This window comes from Pan troglodytes, chromosome 4 (assembly GCF_028858775.2).
Source record: "Pan troglodytes isolate AG18354 chromosome 4, NHGRI_mPanTro3-v2.0_pri, whole genome shotgun sequence".
Lineage (NCBI taxonomy): Eukaryota > Metazoa > Chordata > Mammalia > Primates > Hominidae > Pan > Pan troglodytes.
In genome coordinates, this window is record NC_072402.2 from 45113438 (window position 1) to 45134652 (window position 21215).

General features: G+C 42.2%; 1 protein-coding gene and 2 non-coding genes across 7 annotated transcripts in view; 2 read left to right on the forward strand and 1 right to left on the reverse strand.

Annotated features, from left to right (window-relative positions):
• OCLN (occludin) overlaps positions 1-21215 on the reverse strand; it is a 60187-nt gene that overhangs the window by 14506 nt on the left and 24466 nt on the right. For all 5 annotated transcript variants that reach the window (XM_001158455.6, XM_001158401.7, XM_054685064.2 and 2 more), the window contains one exon: positions 5653-5798. In XM_001158455.6, the coding sequence (XP_001158455.1) occupies positions 5653-5798 (146 nt within the window). The remainder of the gene's footprint in view (positions 1-5652; positions 5799-21215) is intronic.
• On the forward strand, positions 1239-1342 carry LOC112207318 (small nucleolar RNA U13). The gene has a single exon (XR_002941749.1). It is a non-coding gene; the product is annotated as a small nucleolar RNA U13 (small nucleolar RNA).
• LOC112207314 (U6 spliceosomal RNA) lies at positions 9703-9805 on the forward strand. The gene has a single exon (XR_002941744.1). It is a non-coding gene; the product is annotated as a U6 spliceosomal RNA (small nuclear RNA).

Sequence of the window (21215 nt, forward strand, 5' to 3'; positions counted from 1 at the left end):
TAAAATACAGTGTGTACAACAAACGTCATTCTAATAGTCATGGCATTGTTGATCATGGGTTGTTTCTCTGCCTTCACTGATTCTGTGTGTAATCAGAAAAGAAGGATTCTTATGCATGTGTTTTCAATTCAGTAATTGTCCTGAACACCTGACATGCATAGAGTACTGAGCCAGGTGACCCTGGGAAGACCAGGTCCATGTTCTCACAGAGGCTGCAAAACAGGGGGGGAGGAAAGTGCGCAACAATTCCGCTGAGAGTCAGGGCAAGGTAGGAGCAATAAAGGCAGCGTGAAGGAGTGTGAGAGAGAATAAAACAAATGACTGAAGAATAAAAAGAACAAGCCGGCCAGGTGCGGTAGCTCACACTTGTATAATCCCAGCACTTTGGGAGGCCGAGGCAGGGGGATCACTTGAGGTTAGGAGTTTGAGACCGGTCTGGCCAACATGGTGAAACCCCTGTCTCTACTAAAAATACAAAAATTAGCTGAGCATGGTGGTGCAAGCCTGTGATCCCAGCTACTCAGGAGGCTGAGGTGGGAGGATCGCTTGAACCCGGGAGGTAGAGGTTGCAATGAGCCAAGATTGCACCAACACATTCCAGACTGAAGTGGAGTGGCACGGTCTTGGCTCACTGCAGGCTTGACCTCCTGGGCTCAATCAATCCTCCCACCTCAGCCTCCCAAGTAGCTAGGACTAGAGGCATGTGCCACCATACCTGGCAAATCTTTATATTTTTTGTAGAGAGGGGGTTTAGCAATAATGCCCAGGGTGTTCTCGAACTCCTAGGCTCAAGCAATCCACCCACCTCAGCCTCCCGAAGTGCTGGAATTACAGGCATGAGCCACTGTGCCCAGCTCTGGTATGCTAGTATTTTAAGGGGGGGTGGGGGAATCAATGTACTTTGGCCAGTATCTTTATGTTTTAAAATCTCTGGAGAAATATAAAAGAAAGTGATGACATTAGTTGCCTCTGGGGAGAGGAACTAGCTAGCTGGTACCTTTTGTCCCTTTTAAATTTTCCACTACATAAAGTATTCAAGAATAAGAAAGATTAATACTTAAGGAATAAGACTTTCAAATTAATTTCAAATGAATTTGTGAAACTATCCTGGTTTTTGTGAAAAGGGACAACACCAGGGAATGCTGTGTAACCACGCAGGCCTTACAATTTAGAGGCACAGCTGGTGCCAAGATGCAGTATAGATATACATTTTGTATGTATGAAAGTTCTGCAAATCGGTCCTTTTATAGTTGATGAGCATGATGATTGGGTGTTCACACGCATGTGTGAAATGTCCCACCCTCAAATCTTGTTACAATATTGGCACATTACCCATCTGACATGAAAAAGGAGGAAAAAAAAAGTTCTGCAAATCATAGCTTAAAAATTTTAGAGGCTGAGGCAGGAGGATCACTTAAGGCCAGGAGTTCAAGACTATCCTGGGCAACAAAGCAAGACCCCTTCTCTACAAAAATAAAAATAAAAAATTAGCCAGCCGTAGTGGCACATACCTGTGGTCCTGGCTAAAGTGAGCTATGAAGCAAGAGGACTGCTTGAGCCCAGGAGTTCAAGGTCACAGTGAGCTATGATCACACCACTGCACTATAGGTCTCGGCGACAGAGTGAAACAGCATCTCAAACAAATGATGAAAAAAAAAACTTAGAAGGATTGCATCTCTCTTGTGTACCCTTGTCCCTAACACTCTCAAGTGCTTTAGTTTTTGTCAAAATCCAAAGAGAAGAACAGAGAAAATGTGCTTTCTCCAAATCATTCACAATTGAAATCAACAGCAAGATCAAGTCTGAATACCAAAACAACTATGCACTCAGAGTAAATCTCATATATCATGGCCCACTAATCAGGAGTCGGGCATTGGGGATAAAACTTCAAAGCAGGCCAGGCGTGGTGGCTCACGCCTGTAATGCCCGCACTTTGGGAGGCCAAGACAGGTAGATCACCTGAGGTCAGGAGTTCGAGACCAACCTGGCCAACATCATGAAACCCCGTCTCTACTAAAAATACAAAAATTAGCCAGGCATGGTGGCACGCACCTGTAATCCCAGCTACTAGGAGGAGGCTGAGGCAGGAGAATCACTTGAACCCAGGAGACGGAGGTTGCAGTGAACTGAGATCGCACTACTGCACTCCAGCCTGGGTAACGGAGTGAGACTCCGTCTCAAAAACAAAACAAACAAAAAAACACTTCGAAGTAACAAAAAAGTTATTTCCAGTAGATACACCTTTAACGTAGACATTCAAACTAGCTGAAAGGAAATTTTTTGGGCTTTTTCAGTCTCCAAAGGAACTTAGAGTTCTAGAATTACAGTCACAAAGTCATAAAGACATTTCAGTCAATAAGGGACTAATAAAAGTATATGGCAAATGCAATTACGTACAGTATATAATACTTGACAATAAACGACTATGCTACTGGTTTATGTATTTACACTATATTTTTTATTAGATTCCTTCAACTTATTAAAAAAAAAAACAGTTGAAACAGAAAAAAAAAGTTAAAAGAGCCTCAGGCAGGTGCTTCAGGAGGTATTCCAGAAGAAGGCACTGTCACCATGGAAGATGACAGCTCTGGGTGTGTTATTGGCCCTGATGACCTTCCAGTGCAACAAGATGTGGAAATGGAAGACAGTGATATTGATGTAGGCCTAGGCAAATGTGTATGTTTGTATCTTAGTTTTGGGTTTTTGTGTGTGTGTGTGTGTGTTTATTTTTATTTTTTTTGAGATAGGGTCTCTGTTGCCCAGGCTGGAGGGCAGTGGTGCAATCGCAGCTCACTGCAGCCTCCCAAAGTGGTGGGATTACAGGCATAAGCCACTGCACCCAGTCTGTATCTTAGTTTTTAACAATAAAGTGTAGAAACTAAAATAAAATTTACATGGTAAAAATAGAAAACAGCACTTTGGGAGGCCAAAGTGGGAGGATCACTTGAGGTCAGGAGTCTAAGAACAGCCTGGTGGCAGGGCATGGTGGCTCATGCCTGTAATCCCAGTACTTTGTGAAGCCGAGGCAGGCAGATCGCTTGAGCCCAGGAGTTTGAAACCAGCCTGGACAACATAGCGAGACCCTGTCTCTACAAAAAAAAATAGAAAAAAATAGCTGGGCATGGTGGAGCACATGTGTAGTCCCAGCTACTGAGGTGACTAAGTAGTCTCAGCTACTTAGGTGACTAAAGTGGGAAGATCACTTGAGCCTGGGAGGTCAAGGCTACAGTGAGCTGTGATCACACCACTGCACCCCAGGCTGGGTGACAGATTGAGACCATGTCTCTACCAAAAAAAAAAAAAAAAAAAGCTTATAGAATAAGGAAAATACTTCTCTATATCTATACAATGTAGGTATGGGATTTTTGGCTTTTCTTTTATTTTTGGCTGGATTTGAGCTCCCGGGCTCAAGTATGATCCCTCCCACCTCAGCCTCCCAATTAGCTGGGACTGCTGGTGTGCACCACTGTGCCAGGGTTTGTGATTGTGTTTTTTGTTGTTGTTCTTTTGTTTGTTTGTTTTTGAGACAGAGTCTCGCTTTGTCGCCCAGGCTAGAGTGCAGTGGCGCAATCTCGGCTCACTGCAAGCTCTGCCTCCCGGGTTCACGCCATTCTCCTGCCTCAGCCTCCCGAGTAGCTGGGACTACAGGCGCCCGCCAACATGCCCGGCTAATTTTTCGTACTTTTAGTAGACACGGGGTTTCACCCTGTTAGCCAGGATGGTCTCGATTTCCTGACCTCGTGATCCACCCGCCTCAGCCTCCCAAAGTGCTGGGATTACAGGGGTGAGCCACCGCGTCCGGCCTTTTGTTTTTTTTTTGAGACAGAGTTTCACTTTGTCACGCAGGCTGGAGTGCACTGGTGTGATCTCAGCTCACTGTAACCGCCGCCTCCCAGGTTCCAGTGATTCTCCTGCCTCAGCCTTCCGAGTAGCTGAGATTACAGGTGTGAGCCACCATGCCTGGCTAATTTTTGTATTTTTAGTAGAGACAGGGTTTTGCCATTTTGGCCAGGCTGGTCTCGAACTCCTGACCTCAGGTGATCCGTCCGCCTGGGCCTCCCAAAGTGTGGGGATTACAGGCGTGAGCCACTGCACCCAGCCATGTGATTGTGTTTAAGTGTTATTACAAAAGAGTCAAAAAAATTAAAGTTATAGAAAGCTAAGATTTATTATAGAAGAAAGAAAAATGTTTAGTAAATTTAGTGTAGCCTAAGTATAGTGTTTATAAAGTGTACAGTAATGTCCTAGGCCTTCACATTCACTCACCACTTACTCCCTGACTCACCCAGAGCAACTTCCAGTCCTACAAGCTCCATTCATGGTAAGTGCCTTACAAGATGTACCATTTATTTATTTATTTATTTAGATGGAGCTTCGCTCTTGTTGCCCAGGCTGGAGTGCAATGGCACAATCTCCGCTTACAACAACCTCCGCCTCCTGGGTTAAACCGATTCTCCTGCCTCAGCCTTCCCAAGTAGCTGGGATTACAGGCATGCGCCACCACGCCTGGCTATTTTTAGTAGAGATGGGGTTTCTCCATGTTGGTCAGGCCGGTCTTGAACTCCTGACCTCAGGTGATCCACCTGCCTCGGCCTCCCAAAGTGCTGGGATTATAAGGCGTGAGCCACTGCCCCGGCCAAGATGTACCATTTTTTATCTTTTATATTTACTGTACCTTTTTTGTGTTTAGATATACAAATACCACTGTATTACCGCTGCCTAGAGTATTTGGTATATTAACATGCTGTCTGCATTTGTAGCGTAAAAGCAAGAAGCTATACCACATAGCCTAGGCTCGTAGCAGGCTATCCATCTAGGTTTGTGTTAAGTACACTGTGATGTTCACTCAAGGATGAAATTGCCTAAAGACACACTTCTCAGTATTTCCATCGTTAAACAATGCATGACTATATATGTAAAAATACCGACTTCAACATCCTTAGGCAAAAATTACATCCCCGCCCATACCAATTATCTCCAATAGTCTTCTCTCACTAGTCATTAGGTGGAATTAGAATTGAGCTTTAGGGTAAGTGTTTCCACCACAGAGATACCATTTCAATTATCATATGACACCTACCCTAGGCCAGACGTTCACTGAGGTTTCTCACATCTCCCAGCAATACTGAGGACCTAGCACAGCAAATGAAATACCACAATTCCTGGATTCAAATGAAGTCTTCTAGTTTAACAGAAATGTATGTGGGCAGGGTTGATTAATGTGAAATGTCCTCCCTTGTGTTTATGAGATCCAACAATTATAGGCAAAAGGAGAGGCTGAGCACAGCACTGACCTCTGCTCAGTAACTTCCTCTCACCCTCACCTAAACTTCAAAACCAGAAATAGCAGAACCACATTCCTAGAGTGAAAGAACCCAACCCAACCTTTCAATTAAACAAGTAAGTGAAAAGAAGCATTTTCAACTTAGAAGGGAAATAGAACCCCACCCTCCTCATCCTGGTCTTCCAAGTAGCCGCAGGCCTCTGTACCAACAAAGCAAAGATTGTTGTAATACCAAGATCCAGATCCAGCTTTTGTGTGCACTGCTGGATATTTTTTTAAGCAGAAAGGCACAAAAACAACAAAAACCAATTATATGCAAATACTCATTTTTACACTCAGTCTATCAAACTAAGAGAGATGCTACTTACGGCGTGGATTTATAGGAAGACTCTGGATAAAACCGCTTGTCATTCACTTTGCCATTGGAAGAGTATGCCATGGGACTGTCAACTCTTTCCACATAGTCAGATGGGGGTGAAGGCACGTCCTGTGTGCCTGCAGACACATTTTTAACCTTAAAAAACCCCAAGAGATAGTTATTATTTATCTTGTAATGAAAAGGGGGAAGACACTGAAGAAAATTATCTTATATACATTATCTAATATTTATGTGGCCCATTAAATACTATTAACACTAATAATAATGGCAATAATTACAGGTTAATAGTTAAATCCACATTGTAATAGACATATAAACAGTGCTACTGCTAGTTTAAACAAGTATATTACCAAGAAGAAAAATCTGATCACCTAGTTCTCATCCTAATGTGATTAGGTTTCATAATTATCTATGGCAATTTTCCACCTCCATATTAGGAAGACTGGTCTCATTATCTCACGCCCACATTAGAAAGACCATTCTCATTTAACCTAAGCCAGGTCTCGGTTAGGAGAATTTTCATTTCTAACAAGCTCTCAGGTAATGCTATGTTGCTGTCTGTGCACCACACTTGGAAAAGCACTAATCTAGAACAAAGCACACTGGTAGTTCTTAATCCATTCACCTCTCAACATGGAATGTTAAAACCACAGAAGAAATTAAGAAGTTCAAGCTGACTTCTACTCTTTTAATAAGAGATTTGTTTATTCTCCCTTAATGTACGTTCTCTATGGCTCTATTACTAATAACCTACACAATATATCACACAACATCAGTGCCTTCCCTTTTCACTTTCCTTATTTCATTCTGATGTGTAAGTGAATTCATCCTACAAAAGTAACATGCATTAGAAATTATGCCTTAATAGGCCGGGCGCGGTGGCTCACGCCTGTAATCCCAGCACTTTGGGAGGCTGAGGCGGGTGGATCACAAGGGCAGGAGATCGAGACCATCCTGGCTGACACAGCGAAACCCCGTTTCTACTAAAAATACACACACAAAAAAAATTAGCTGGGCGTGGTGGCATGCACCTGTAGTCCCAGCTACTGGGGAGGCTGAGGCAAGAGAATCACTTGAACCAGAGAGGCGGAGGTTGCAGTGAGCAGAGATAGTGCCATTGCACTCTAGCCTGGCCAACAGCGAGACTGTGTCAAAAAAAAAGAAATTATGCCTTAATGTGAAATACATATACAGGTTCTTCTTATCTGAGGAATGTAAGCCCTTTCTTAAAACTTATCAGGCCCGGAGAGGCATTAAAATGAAACAGCAATCAAGTCCTACTTCCCCCTTGAGCTATGTAGTTATCTCCAGAAACTGCATAATCTAACAATGCTACACACTAGGCACCATAACCCTGCTATAGCTCGATGATGTAACAACGTTATTTCTGTAAACCAGTGAGAATTCCTGATGAACAACTTTGTTTCTGTCCACTCCTTGTGCCCCGTTTTTGCCTTTCAAAACTTGCTTATAAAAAAGGTTGCATGGCGCACTCCCCAAGGCAGCTTGGAAGCATGTCCCAGGCAGCTGTTCTCAACCTTGGCCCAAATAAATTTTCTATATTAATTTTGCCTCAGCTTCTTCCCTTAGGTCAATATTAACATGGAAGGCTTACCACAGAACCTTTGGGATAAAAAATTTAAACATAAAAAGCACAGCCAACTAGACTCCCAACACTGTATGTATATATATGTGTATATATATACACACACACACACACACATACATGCATACATATACATATATATATATATATATATACACACACACATATATATATATATTTTTTTTTTGAGACAGAGTCTCACCCTGTCACCCAGGCTGGAGTGCAGTGGTGTGATCTCGGCTCACTGTAACCTCCGCCTCCTGGGTTCAAGTGATTCTCCTGCCTCAGCCTCCCGAGTAGCTGGGATTACGGGCACCCACCAACATGCCCGGCTAATTTTTGTATTTTTAGTAGAGATGGGGTCTAACCATGTTGGCCAAGCTGGTCTCGAACTCCTGACCTTAAATGATCCACCCACCTCGGCCTCCCAAAGTGCTGGGATTACAGGCGTGAGCCACCACGCCCGGCCACTGTTAGATTTTATGTTTTATGTAACAGCTCCAACACTCTTGACATTTTACCTAATAGCCTTTAAATTATTACATATCACTCTGTAATTGAGAAAAAAAATTGGAAAAAAACCAAAGACCTCAAACAAGTGCTAACCCTAGATGAATCAATTAGTTGTTTTAAGGCAAAGGAATAGAAATAAAGTGTGGGAAAAAATCAAAATAAATCTACAGATATTTCTGTGAAAAAGAGCTGCTATTCAAAAGGGTAGAACCGCTCTAGCTTTGTGATAGGATCAATGGCATTTTAGGGTTTGGTACGTGTGCTTGTAGTGCCAGCTACTCGGGAGGCTGAGATGGGAAGACCTCTTGAGACTGAGAGGTGGAGGCTGCAGTGAGCTCTGATTGTGCCACTGCACTCCAGCCTGGGTGACAGAATGAGATGCTGTCTCAAATACATACAAACACAACCAATAGCATCAGATTATCTGGGCTCACCCCAGGTCTGCCAACCACAAATTCTATAAAGCCTTAGTTTTCATCTGAAAAAGAAAAAAAGAAAAAAAAAAGGAGAAAACTACCTAGTACATAAAGTTATTTTGATGATTAAATGAGGTGACAAGGTATCACATTTACCATAGTGCCTTTAAACACAGTAAAAATTCAAAAGATGCTGGATTTTGGAATTAAGGCCACTGGATCTGATCAAATAATTTTTACAAGAATTTGGAGGTGGCAGAAGACCTTTATTTGGATTATTTTGCTATTATAAAGCCTTACAATTAGGTTCAGCTTCAATGCAGTGTATCTTCTGCAATACATATTCCTTACATCTTAAGTTTCCCATTCTTAGTAGCATTAAAACATGAGATGCACTCTCCTGACATATCCAGGCAGTATCACATACAGAAAGATATTTACCTACCCCTCAAAGTACATAGGGGTATTCTTGATTGTTTAACATTCAGAGTCAGAAAGGAATAGAATCATTTCCCTCTGAAAGTGGAATTTGGCAGCAACTGCGAAACCAGTGGGTGGGTTGCCACGGAGTGTGCTCAGACCCCACCACAGGAGGGAAGGGAGGGAAGCACTCTTGGTTCCCACAGAATTCCTTACAACAAAAGTTTACAACAGAAGTTGCCAAGCTTCACAGGCAAATGCTTCACCAAACCAAAGCCTATTCTTAATCCAATACCTTATCAGAATTTAAAAATCCTTCCTTTGCTTAAAAACCCATTTTATACTCCTCTAGGTCCCACCTCCTCCTCACAGCGTGAGCTTTAGCAGAGTTTGTGTATCTTTTCAGAGATTTCTTACTGGCTAAAATGCCCTTCCCCTTTTGCCAGCTATTCCTTAATTGGGTTTCAATTCTTGGCTCATGTGCCACCACCTCCTCCTCATACAAGCCCCTCCTGGATGAGGCACCAACCTGTGCTATCTCCCTACACCTGTGCATACAAACCTCCCACCAAATCGCTTATGCACTGCCGAACAGTGGCTTGCTCACCTATCTCACTTCAGTAGGCAGCGGACTGGGCTTAAGCCACCACTATCTGACTGCTTACAATTAGCCAAATATTGAAGTGACAGATCATTTTGTAGGCATGGCTTTACAGGCAAATATCGTTCCTTTTCCAGAAATGAGGAAGCTGTGGCTCAGGCAGTTAGACAACTTTCCCAAGAACCTAGATGTAGAAAATGCAAGGGCGGGCAGTTTCCTGCTTTCCTCTTCGAGTCTCCAAAGGACCACACAGTGTCTGGCACAAATCGGGAGCCCCAAGTTTGCTGCATAAAGTTTACCTCATTGATAACTGTTCTATTTCTACACTGTATACCCAAGTATCTTATCAATGAGGCACACTGAGCTGACCTTTCTCTCTCAGCATCAGCAGAACTGCACTAGCTTGACCACTGACTCCACCCTTCAGCAAAGATCTCTGATTAAACCTTGTCTATACACATGCATAATAAATTCCAAGGCAGTGCTCCCTTCAGCAGCACATATATAAAGTTGAACAATACAGGAAAGATTAGCATGGCCTTTGGGCAAGAACAGCACCCAAATTCATGAAACATTCCGTTTTTTTTTTTAAATCCTGAGCCAGCTGATGCCAGACTCCAACAGTCTAGAGGCAAAGGCAAAATATATTTGAAAAACAAGGAGTACGATCATTTTTCTTCCTCTTTACACTGCAATTTTCCTGAAAAAAGGCTAAAATATTTTTTCCTCTAACCCACTTAATGGTACCAATGCCAAGTAAGTATAAACCCAGTATCTGCGGCTTTTGAAGGACAGTAGGAAAGTAGAAGGGGGTTGGAGGGGGCAATACAAAGTGAACAGGTGCTCATTTCTACAAGGAGTCCCCAACCTGTATTTCCTATTATGAGAGAAATGACTTCTGAATTTCACTGTTATTACTGACAGAATGCCCCAGTCAGCTCATAAAACTCAATGATGTAGTTAAGGTTCTCTTAAAAAGGAAAAGAAAAAGATTTTAATTTTCACAGTAAGATTTTTTTTTCTTAAGAGATGAGGCCTTGCTATGTTGCCCAAGCTGTACTTGAACTCCTGGACTCATGCAATCCTCCTACCCTAGCCTCCCAAGTAGCTGGGACTACAGACTCACACCACTACATCTCACTTTTAAAGAATGAGAACTTGAGAAAACCAGCTAGGCATAATTCTAAACAGCAAAGTGTCTTTGTAACAATTTTCCCTTAAGTAATTTGAGGATATCTCTAAGAAATTAGGGGCAGAAGAAAGCAGGATGAAAACACAAATCAAAGATTTCTCTAGGCCAGGCGCGGTAGCTCATGCCTGTAATCCCAGCACTTTGGGAGGCTGAGGCAGGAGGGATCACCTGAAGTCAGGAGTTCGAGACCAGCCTGGCAAACAAGGTGAAACCCCATCTCTACTAAAAATACAAAAATTAGCCAGGCATGGTGACGCACGCCCGTAATCCTAGCTACTTGGTGGCTGAGGCAGAAGAATCACTTGAACCCGGGAGATGGAGGTTGCAGTGTGCCGAGATTGCACCACTGTACTCCAGCCTGGGTGACAGATGCCATCTCAAAAAAAAAAAAAAAAAAGTAACTCAGACTTACTCTTGAAATTACATTCAAAAAGGACAAGCACTCACACTGAACATGCTTAAGGAGTATGAATTATTAATTTAGGGGATATGCAGGGAAATTTTATTAAGATTCTTATTCCAATCAAGAAAGAATTTATTTCCAAAATAGCAATATGAAATATCATTTTAAAAGATCTTCACAAGAGGTAATTATGAGGATAAATTTTTATTCAAAGTTTAATTGTACTCATTAGAAGTGTTCTGATTATGTCACTTGTGAAAAAATTCTTTGTGACAAACAACATCTAACACTCCTTGGAGAGTTAATGAAAACATCCTAAACCCCTGTGGGATGCCAACAGGAAAACAAACAGGGCAGCTCTCCTTTAGAGCAGCTCAGGTGCTCTTCTCCAAATACCTACCGTGATTCTTCCTCACCTGAGAGTAAGATGGGTCTACACCATCATGTTGGTCCCACCTTCCCCACCCTGACTCCCTGAAGTCAGAGAAGGAATAAAAACGTCAAGAAGGAATGTTCTAGGTCACTTTGAAAGAAAATCTTCTCTCCTCCAAAACAAAGATTGGGGAAAACACTTATCCCCACTTAAATCAATTTCATATTTCATTTGGAGTTAGTAAAAGCAAAATATATGCAAATTATATGCAATTATAGCTAATCCTCATTTTTCTCCTCACCCTAATTTCATCCCTAGTTCACACATGGGAGAGAGTCAGGCTAGACCTGTATCCATGTGGTCTAGCAATGTGCAAAAGCCATCTACCTCTAAGAAGGAAAGGGAAGTTCACCTGTTGAGTATCCAGCATGTGCCAGGCAAACCCGACTTCGTTTATTCTCACCGCCACCCAAGGAGATACAATTATCTCTATTTTCAGATGAGGAAATTGAGTTTCTACAGTTAAATTAACTTGCTCAAAGTCACAGAGAAGGTAAAGTAGCAGAGGGGAGATTTGAACCCTGGTCCATCTAGCTCCAAAGCTCAGCTCTTTCTGGCATAACAAACTGCCACCTCAAGAATTCAAACATGGCTTGAAGTACCCATCTTGGCTGGGTATTTTGACTGGTCTTTGTAACAAAGGAGACCATTCTCATTGTCTTAAACTCCTCCCCATTTTGAAGAGCTTTATTTGCCTATTAGTTTAACTTTGTAAGAGCAGCTATTGATGCAAAATTATTATGAGTATGTGCCTTTGTTTAGGTCAGCGTTTAGGAACACCTCTCTCAAAAAGGAAAGAGTAGGATTTTCCCAGCTTGGTGATTAAAGTGGAGATATACCTCAGGCATCAGAGGGAGGAGCATCTTAATCTTAAGGATCATCTCCAGGTTTACAACCTGCCCATTCCACCCTCCTCAGCCCTATGCCCTTGTACTACAGGTTCTCAACAGTAAGTGGTCTAACTCGTTTTTCCTGTTTTCTGATATTTTACACCCTCAGATACTCCCCCCAATAAAAGCTTCAAAATCGACTGGAAAGTTCTCTTAGACTTTTCTCCACCTTTGGTCACTTGAAGGCAGACGGTCCCACATCTACTAATCCCACAAATAATGAGGTCGTGGACCAGGTTTGAACATGTCTGGTTATTTTACCTTGCTCAGATGGCATTCAGGATTTGGAAAACAAATTGCCCCTACCCAACTGCACGCTGTCCAAAGAAACAGTAATAATATAGACCAATAAGAACTATAAATAAAATCCTAAGCCCCCAACCGAGAAGACCCCCTTTTGGCCAAGAGTGCCCCAGAGAAATCTTAACTGAGTTCCTGGCCATGACAGAATGGGAGGTCAGACACAACTCATTTACTCCCTCCCTTCTGCGGTTCAGACACAGCTGACCAGCATTCATGTTAACATAGAGATTATCAAGATTGATAGAAATAGACTCTTTGTGGCAATAAAACACCAAATTATAAATAAGACCTAAGGCCATGGCAGACAAGGGTTAAATCCCACACCCCTACATTTGTCCTAACCATACACTATGTTCTAACCGCCATAAGGTTGCTCTTTTTCTCCAGCAGCCAAACAAGCACTGGCCTCAAGATAAGCAAGATTAAAGCAATTGCATAAGCCTACTATGTACCCACAAAAATTAAAAATAAAAACTTACAAAAAAATACAAAAAGAAAACAACTGCAGCTCATCCACCAACAGATACTGACTGACTCCTGTTCCACAAGCCATACAGCTTTGACTGGACAAGAAACTGATTTCAGTAACTTTCTCCTGATCAGAGACTAGCAGCTGTGGAATGGTTCTGGCCAGCTTGCAGAGGCTGCACGTGAGTGCCTTGTGTTCCTGCTTCACCTTTTTTTTTTTTTTGAGACGAAGTCTCACTCTGTTACCCAGGCTGCAGTGCAGTGGCACTGTGTCGGCTCACTGCAACCGCCGTCTCCTGGGTTCAAGCAATTCCCCTGCCTCAGCCTCCTGAGTAGCTGGGATTGCAGGCGCCCACCACCACACCCAGCTAATTTTTATATTTTTAGAAGAGAAGGAGTTTCACCATGTTGGCCAGCTTGTCTCGAACTCCTGACCTCAGGTGATCCGCCCGCCTCGGCCTCCCAAAGTGCTAGGATTACAGGTGTGAGCCACTGCGCCTGGCCCCTGCTTCACCTTTTGATGTACAGGGCCTAATTGTAATACATTTAAATGTTAAGTCTCCACCCCAAAGTGAACATGGGATGTACGTAACACGAATGTTTGTTCATTACGCATGCATCAGGACCCCATTCACGGATATTCATAGCTCCTCCTATAACCTGTTGAATAGGAACGTATGGCCAACCTGTTCAGCATTAAGCTCTTGTCCCAACTCCATCTCCTTCTAAGTGCCTTTCAGTGTCTGCCAGAAGCTACGCTTCCAAGACTGTCAAGGATGGCCACCTTACAGGTTGTAATCCTTTATAATAAATAGTCTCCTTTCTACTTTTTTCTTTCACAGCTGGAGATCCTTTCTAAATTTATAATTGTGTCAATCTTTAGGTTGACACCAGCAAAGGTAAATTCTGAAATTCCCTGAGAGTCAATGAGTTATTAGAGCTCTGGAAGGGGATGAGGTAGAAAAACCTTGTACTCAGTGAGGCTTATCAATGATCTCATTCAAGGCCCCTTACTTAAACGAAAATCCCTGTGAAGACTGTTAAATATACCTGTACCTCATGCCAGAGTTTTTCAACAGGTGTGCCAGGATGTCTTTGGTCGCCCAGCCTGTGAGCCAATCATCTGCAGTTCCAGATCCCCCTCAGTTTACTCCAGTATTTTGTACTAAGTCACCATTTTCCAAGTATGCCATGATGTAATGATAACTTGCTTACAGTTTAATGGTTGCAGCTTGAATCTATAAAATAGTGGTTCTCGAAATATGGTCCCCAGACCAGCTACATTAATATTACCGACCTAGGCCCCACCCAGGCCTAGCGCACACATCATAAACTCCAGGGTGGGAGTGAGTGGGCTGTTTCAATGAGCCCTCCAGGTGATTCTGTTGCCTGCAAAATTTGAGAACTACTGACGTAGACACAATTCTCTTCTATGTTGCAGACCACTGTACCTCGTAAAGACCTACAAGTTAAGGGTCTCTTTTGCCTACAGTGATGCACAAACCTGACAGTGCCTGGTTTTCTGGTCCAGGTGTCATAAAATAACCTAGAGCAACAGTGAGAAGGTTCACTCGGCATGAGAACAGCTGAGGGTACCTACTTTTATCACAGTGGAAACATTAGTTGATTCTCAGCCCTGAGAAGGACCTCTATCATACCATCAACACAATGGAAAAGGGAAGGAACACATCTTTCCCTAAAGGAGAGAAGGCACTTTGGCTTGTCATATCTATAAAGGGTTAGTCATTTGTGAAAAGGACACTAATGATCATGCAATAGACTATACTTCCTCAGGACTATGCTTCATAAAAAGTTGACCTTTACCCCATAAAAACTCTTATAAAAATCAAGAGTATCAGAGAAACTGGTTGAGTTTTGCCACCTCAGCAATTGCCAAAAGGTAAAAAGTAGAAGAGAAAACACATTAGGCCAATAAACATGACATGTTCAGAAGAAATATAAACCAAGACAACACTGATACACTTTTACATGTTTGACTGGAAAATATTATAAAGTCTAACACCACCAAGAGTTGCTGGTTTAGATTATATATGAAAAATAATTTGACATTGTCTTATAGAAATGTACACTCACAGGCCAGGCACGGTGGCTCACGCCTGTAATCCCAGCACTTTGGGAGGCTGAGGCGGGCGGATTATGAGGTCAGGAGATCGAGACCATCCTGGCTAACACGGCAAAACCCCGTCTAGACTAAAAATACAAAAAATTAGCTGGGTGTGGTGGCGGGCACCTGTAGTCCCAGCTACTCAGGAGGCTGAGGCAGGAGAATGGCGTCAACCCGGGAGGTGGAGCTCACAGTGAGCCGAGATCGCACCACTGCACTCCAGCCTGGGTGACAGAGCGAGACCCTGTCTCAAAAAAGAAAAGAAAGAAATGTACACTCACAAATGCTGCATCCCAGAAGTTCCACTCTTAGGTACATAGCCAAGAGAAATGTTCACAAGTATAGGTGATTTAAAAATGTTCATGGGGCCAGGCGGGATTCACGGGATTACACTCACGCCTGTAATCCCAGAACTTTGGGAGGCCAAGGCAGGTGGATCACTTGAGGTCAGGAGTTTGAGACCAGCCTGGCCAACATGGCAAAACCCTGTCTCTACTAAAAATACAAAAATTAGCCAGGTGTGGTGGCATACGCCTATAATCTCAGCTACTTGGGAGGCTGAAGTGGGAAAATTGCTTGAACCCGGGAGGCGGAGGTTACAGTGAGCCAAGATCATGCCACTACATTCCAGCCCAGGCAACAGAGCAAGACACTATCTTAAAAATAAATAAATAAAAAATAAAAATGTTCATGGCATTTGTAATGGTCTTAATAATCCAAAACCCCATTAAAAGGAAACTGGATAAACTGCTATGAAATGTGATAAAATAGAGGACCAGACAATGGCGACATCAGATAGACTTCAACTCCATCAACATGTATTAATCTATAACCTAACTCTGAGTAAAAAGGCAAATGCCAAGACACTACATGCAGGTACACCTTCTACAAAGTTAAAAAACACCCAAAACAAAATCATGTTGCTAAGTTATACATGTATGCAGGTAAAAACTTAAAAAGCAAATTATAATAAACTCAAAATTCTAGATAGGCTACCTCTGGGGGCAGGTAGAAGCAAGTAGATGAGAGAGTAAAAAATGTATAATGTAACTTAGTAATGTATTGTAATTATTAGGTGGGATGGTAGATCTGCAGGTGTTCATTATGAAACAATAAATGTACCAGGAATGCTATGCATGGACTAAAGGTGATAATGTCATAAACTAAGAATTGAATTAATCTATTTCTGTGCACCTGAAGTCCAGTTTTTGTTTTTAGAGACAGAGTCTCACTTTGTCACCCAGCCTGAAGTGCAGTGGCACATCTCGGCTCACTGCAACCTCCACCTCCCAGGTTCAGGTGATTTCCCACCTCAGCCTCCAGAGTAGCTGGGACTACAGGCATGCGACACCAGGCCCAGCTAATTTTTGTATTTTCAGTAGAGACGGGGTTTCACCATGTTGGCCAGGATGGTCTCAAACTCCTGACCTCAACTGATCCACGCACCTTGGTCTCCCAAAGTGCTGGGATTACAAGTGTCAGCCACTGTGCTCAGCCTTAAAGTCCAGTTTTTAAAAAGGTAATCATTGGCCGGGCACGGTGGCTTACACCTGTAACCCCAGCACTTTGGGAGGCTGAGGTGGGTGGATCACCTGAGGTCAGGAGTTTGAGACCAGCCTGGCCAACGTGGCAAAACCCCATGTCTACTAAAAATACAAAAATTAGCTGGGTGTGGTGGCACATGCCTGTAATCCCAGCTACTTGGGAGGCTGAGGCAGGAGAATCGCTTGAACCCGGGAGGTGGAGGTTGCAGTGAGCCGAGATCATGCCACGGCACTCTAGCCTGTGTGACAGAGCAAGACTTCATCTCAAAAAATAATTAAAAAGAAAAAAAAGGTAATCATTAAGGTTTTTCCTAAGAATCTACTTGCATGGAAATGCTCAGTTAGGGTTCTAATCCTGGCTTTGTCACCCATATGTAACCCCAGGCATGTGGATGAAAATGCTTTCTGTTAATATAAAACCAAATTTAACGTAAACATCAATTTTGTCTATTCTCTAAAAATATTATCATATACTGTTAGAAAATGGCTTAATAGTCCCCTTTTACACAATTATGCTGGCCAAAATGTGTTCAAAAAAGGAAGAATAATCAAAAGACTCAACTTTCACCAAAAATTGTAAAATTTCAGAAAACACAATTTCAGTATTATTCAAGTTGACCATTTGGGAACAAAATTAAGTTAGTGTTTATCTCATACTATAATAAAAAACAAGCATCTCAATATGAATAAAGTTATGACATTTGGTAAATAGTAAATATCAATAGTGGTCCATTAGTGGTGACAAATGCACCACACTAATGTAGGATGTTAACAATAGGGACAACTAGCTGCACTGTGGGTAGTGGCTCACACCTGTAATCCCAGCAGTTTGGGAGGCCAAGGCAGGAGAACTGCATGAGTTCAGGAGTTCAAGACTAGCCTGGGTGACATAGCAACTCTGTCTCTACTTTAAAAAAAAAAAAAAAAAAAGTCAGCCAGGCATAGCGGCACATGTCTGTAGTCCCAGCTACTTGGGAGGCTGAGGTGGGAGGACTGCTTGAGCCCAGCAGTCAAGGCTGTAGTGAGCTATGATTGCGCCATTGCACTCCAGCCTGGGCAACAGAGTGAGACCTTGCCTCAAGAAAAAAAAAAAATAAAAGGGAAAACTGAGTGCCGTGGTATACAGAAATCCATCATACTATAATTGCAACTTTTCTGTAAATCTATTAATAAAACTATTCTAAAATGAAACATTTATCTTAAAAAACAAGGGGGGGTGGTCCAGTGTATATCCTGGATGTTAAAAACAAAAACAAAAACACAAAAACTGGATTGGGTGCACGACACTTCTAAGTTTGCTAAAAATCACTGTAAATTTTTAATGGGTGATGACAATGTATGGTATATAAATTGTACCTCAATAAAGCTGTTTAAAAAAACATGTTTCTGGTGGTCTAAAGCTTCTGGTGATCTTAAAGGTCTAGGTTGGGCGAAAATAAAAACAAGAAATATGAGAGAGGAACATTACACCAATCAAGGATGTTAAAATGTACCAAGGACTGACATATGTTTAACTCAACCCTCTGCACACATTTAGTACACATGGGGTAAAAAAAAATAAAACTTTAAAATACCAATGAAACTATAGGAGGGTATTATTTAAACCTTGAAGGGGGTGTAAAACTCTCTAGGAACAAAGATATGTAGAAGCCATAAAGAGACAGGAAATATAAGTACATAAAAAAATAAGAAGTCTGGGCATAGTGGCAAATGCCTACAATCCCAACACTTTGGGAGGCCAAGGCACAAGGATCACTTGAGGCCAGGAGTTCAAAACGAGCCTGGGTAACATAGTGAGACCCTCTCTCTTAAAACAAACAAAAAAACACTGTAGACAAAGATGAAAGACCACAATAATGTGGGAGAAGTTATCATCAATAAGACAAAATATTAATATCCATAATATAAAAAACTCTAGTCAGGAAAGAACGAACAATCACGGAAAACTAAGCCATGCTATGAAGATGTCAAGTGATGAAGAACAGGAAATAAGCATATGCTTAATCACCAAATTTTGAAAATGAAACTTTATTTTTACTTACTGGATTAACAAAAATTAATGACAGATAATAACCAGAACAGAAAAAAGTGTTGGGAACTGAGCAATTTCATATACCATCAGGGTTAGTAGAATCTGCAGAGCTTTCAAAAACAATGCAACTTGGTAATCCCTCGTAAAATGCTTTTTTTCAAGAGATAGGGTCTTGCTCTATTGCCTAAGCTGGAGTACAGTGACACAACCATAGCTCACTGCAGCCTCAACTCTTGAGCTCAAGAGATCCTCCTGTCTCATCCTCCCGAGTAGCTGGGACTAGAGTCGAGCTACCATGCCCAGCTAACCTAGTAAAATTTTAAGTGTGCACACTCAATGACTAGTTCTAGAAATTTATCTTACACAAACACTAGCAAGAGTGCATAAAGACATGTGAGAGAATGTTCACTGCAGCGTTATCTGTAATAGTAAACAACTGAACACAATTAAAATGTCCATAAATAGGAGAATGAATCATCGTATACTCATACTATGAAATACCACCCAGCTGCCAAGAGCAATTAGGTCTGTGTGCTGACAGACTTGGAAAGATGTTCACAAAACAAAGTTTTTAAAAAAGCAAACTGCATACAATGTGTACATTATGATCCTATTTTTGGTTTTAAAATAACACCAATTTTTGGGTTTAAAATAAATTGGCTAGGCACGGTGGCTCATGCCTGTAATCCCAGCACTTTGGGAGGCCGACGCGGGTGGATCGCCTGAGGTCAGGAGTTCGACCAACGTGGTGAAACCCCATCTCTACTAAAAGTACAAAAATTAGCTAGACGTAGTGGCGTGTGCCTGTAATCCCAGCTACTCAGGAGGCTGAGGCAGGAGAATCACTTGAATCCAGGAAGTGGAGATTGTAGTGAGCTGAGATTGCGCCATTGCACTCCAGCCTGGGTGACAGAGCGAGACTCCATCTCAAAACAAAAATCCCACCAAATTATTAAAAGTAACAACATTACATTATTTACCATGTGCAAGGTATTATACTAACTATTTTACAAATATTAACAAGTTTGAGGCTGCAGTGAGCTATGACTGTACCACTGCACTCCAACACGGGTGACAGAGCTACACCCTGTCTCTAAATAAATAATAACAAAAGCAAAAAAAAATTTAAGGGAGTATGAGCATAATTCCAATTTAGAATAAGAAATAGGAAAGGAAAAAGATGATTAAAGAAAGTACCCCAGGCCAGGCATGGTGGCTCACGCCTGTAATCCCAGCACTTTGGGAGGCAGAGGATCACGTAGTCAGAAGTTTGAGGCCAGCCTGGCCAAGATGGTGAAACCCCGTCTCTACTAAAAATACAAAAATTACCCGGGCACAGTCGCAGGCGCCTGTAATCCCAGCTACTTGGGAGGCTGAGGCAGGAGAATCGCTTGAACCCAGGAGACGGAGGTTGCAGTGAGCCGAGATAGTGCCACTGCGCTCCAGCCTGGGCAACAGAGCAAGACTCCATCTCAAAAAAAAAAAAAAAGTACCCCATAGTGGTAACTTAAGTTGACATAATTTTCTTTATACAGACCAGGCATGGTGGCTGACGCCTATAATCCTAGCACTTTGGGAGGCCGAGGCAGGCAGATCACCTGAGGTCAGAAGTTTGAGACCAGACTGGCCAACATGACAAAACCCCATCTCTACTAATCATACAAAAAGTAGCTGCACATGGTGGCAGGCACCTGTAATCCCAGATACTCGGAAGGCTGAGGCAGGAGAATCACTTGAACCTGGGAGCGGGAGGCTGCAATGAGCTGAGATCGTGCCATCGCACTCCAGCCTGGCAACAGAGCGAGACTGTCTCAAAAACAAACAAACAAAAATTACTTTATACAGTTGGCCCTTGAACAACCAGGTTTGAACTGCATGGGTCCACATATACGTGGACTTTTTTCAACTAAACATAGATGGAAAACAGTATTGGCGGAATGCAAAACCCAGGTATCCAGAGGGCCAATTTTTCATACACACGGGTTCCACCGACTACAGGACTTGAATATGCATGGATTTGGGTATACATGGGGGTCCCGGAACCAACCACCTGAGTATACCAAGGAATGACTGCACTTCACTGTATTTTCCAAATCATCCATACTTAACCAAATAAAATATTTAATTAAAAAAATCAGATCTGAAATTTGAGGGCAGAACAAAACAAAGACCTGCAAAGTTTAATTAAACAAATCTTAAAACATTTAAAATACAAACTGGTATCCATCTGAGTGACTATAAAAGACCAGGTTAAAAACCAAGCAGCGTGCAAACATGAGCTGTTTATTTTACAAGGAACAAGATATCCAGAAAAAGGAAGGGGAAAAAAAAAAAGCCCTAAGAAGGGCAGAGAAACCACTGTGTTGAGCCAACAGGGACAGGGAATTATAAAACTCTAAATTTTCTCACAGATTATACAAAAGGGATAAAACTTGTTTTAAACACTGAAGGCACAGCTTTTGACTACCCTCTGCTCTGAGAGGTGGGAGGGCAGGAGGCGTGTTATAATCCTGAAGATGCTAAAAATCCAAGAAGGAAGTCAGTAAGATTTAGTAACATAATAAAATTCTAGACCGACCCCAATCTGTAGGGAGGGATTAAACTAA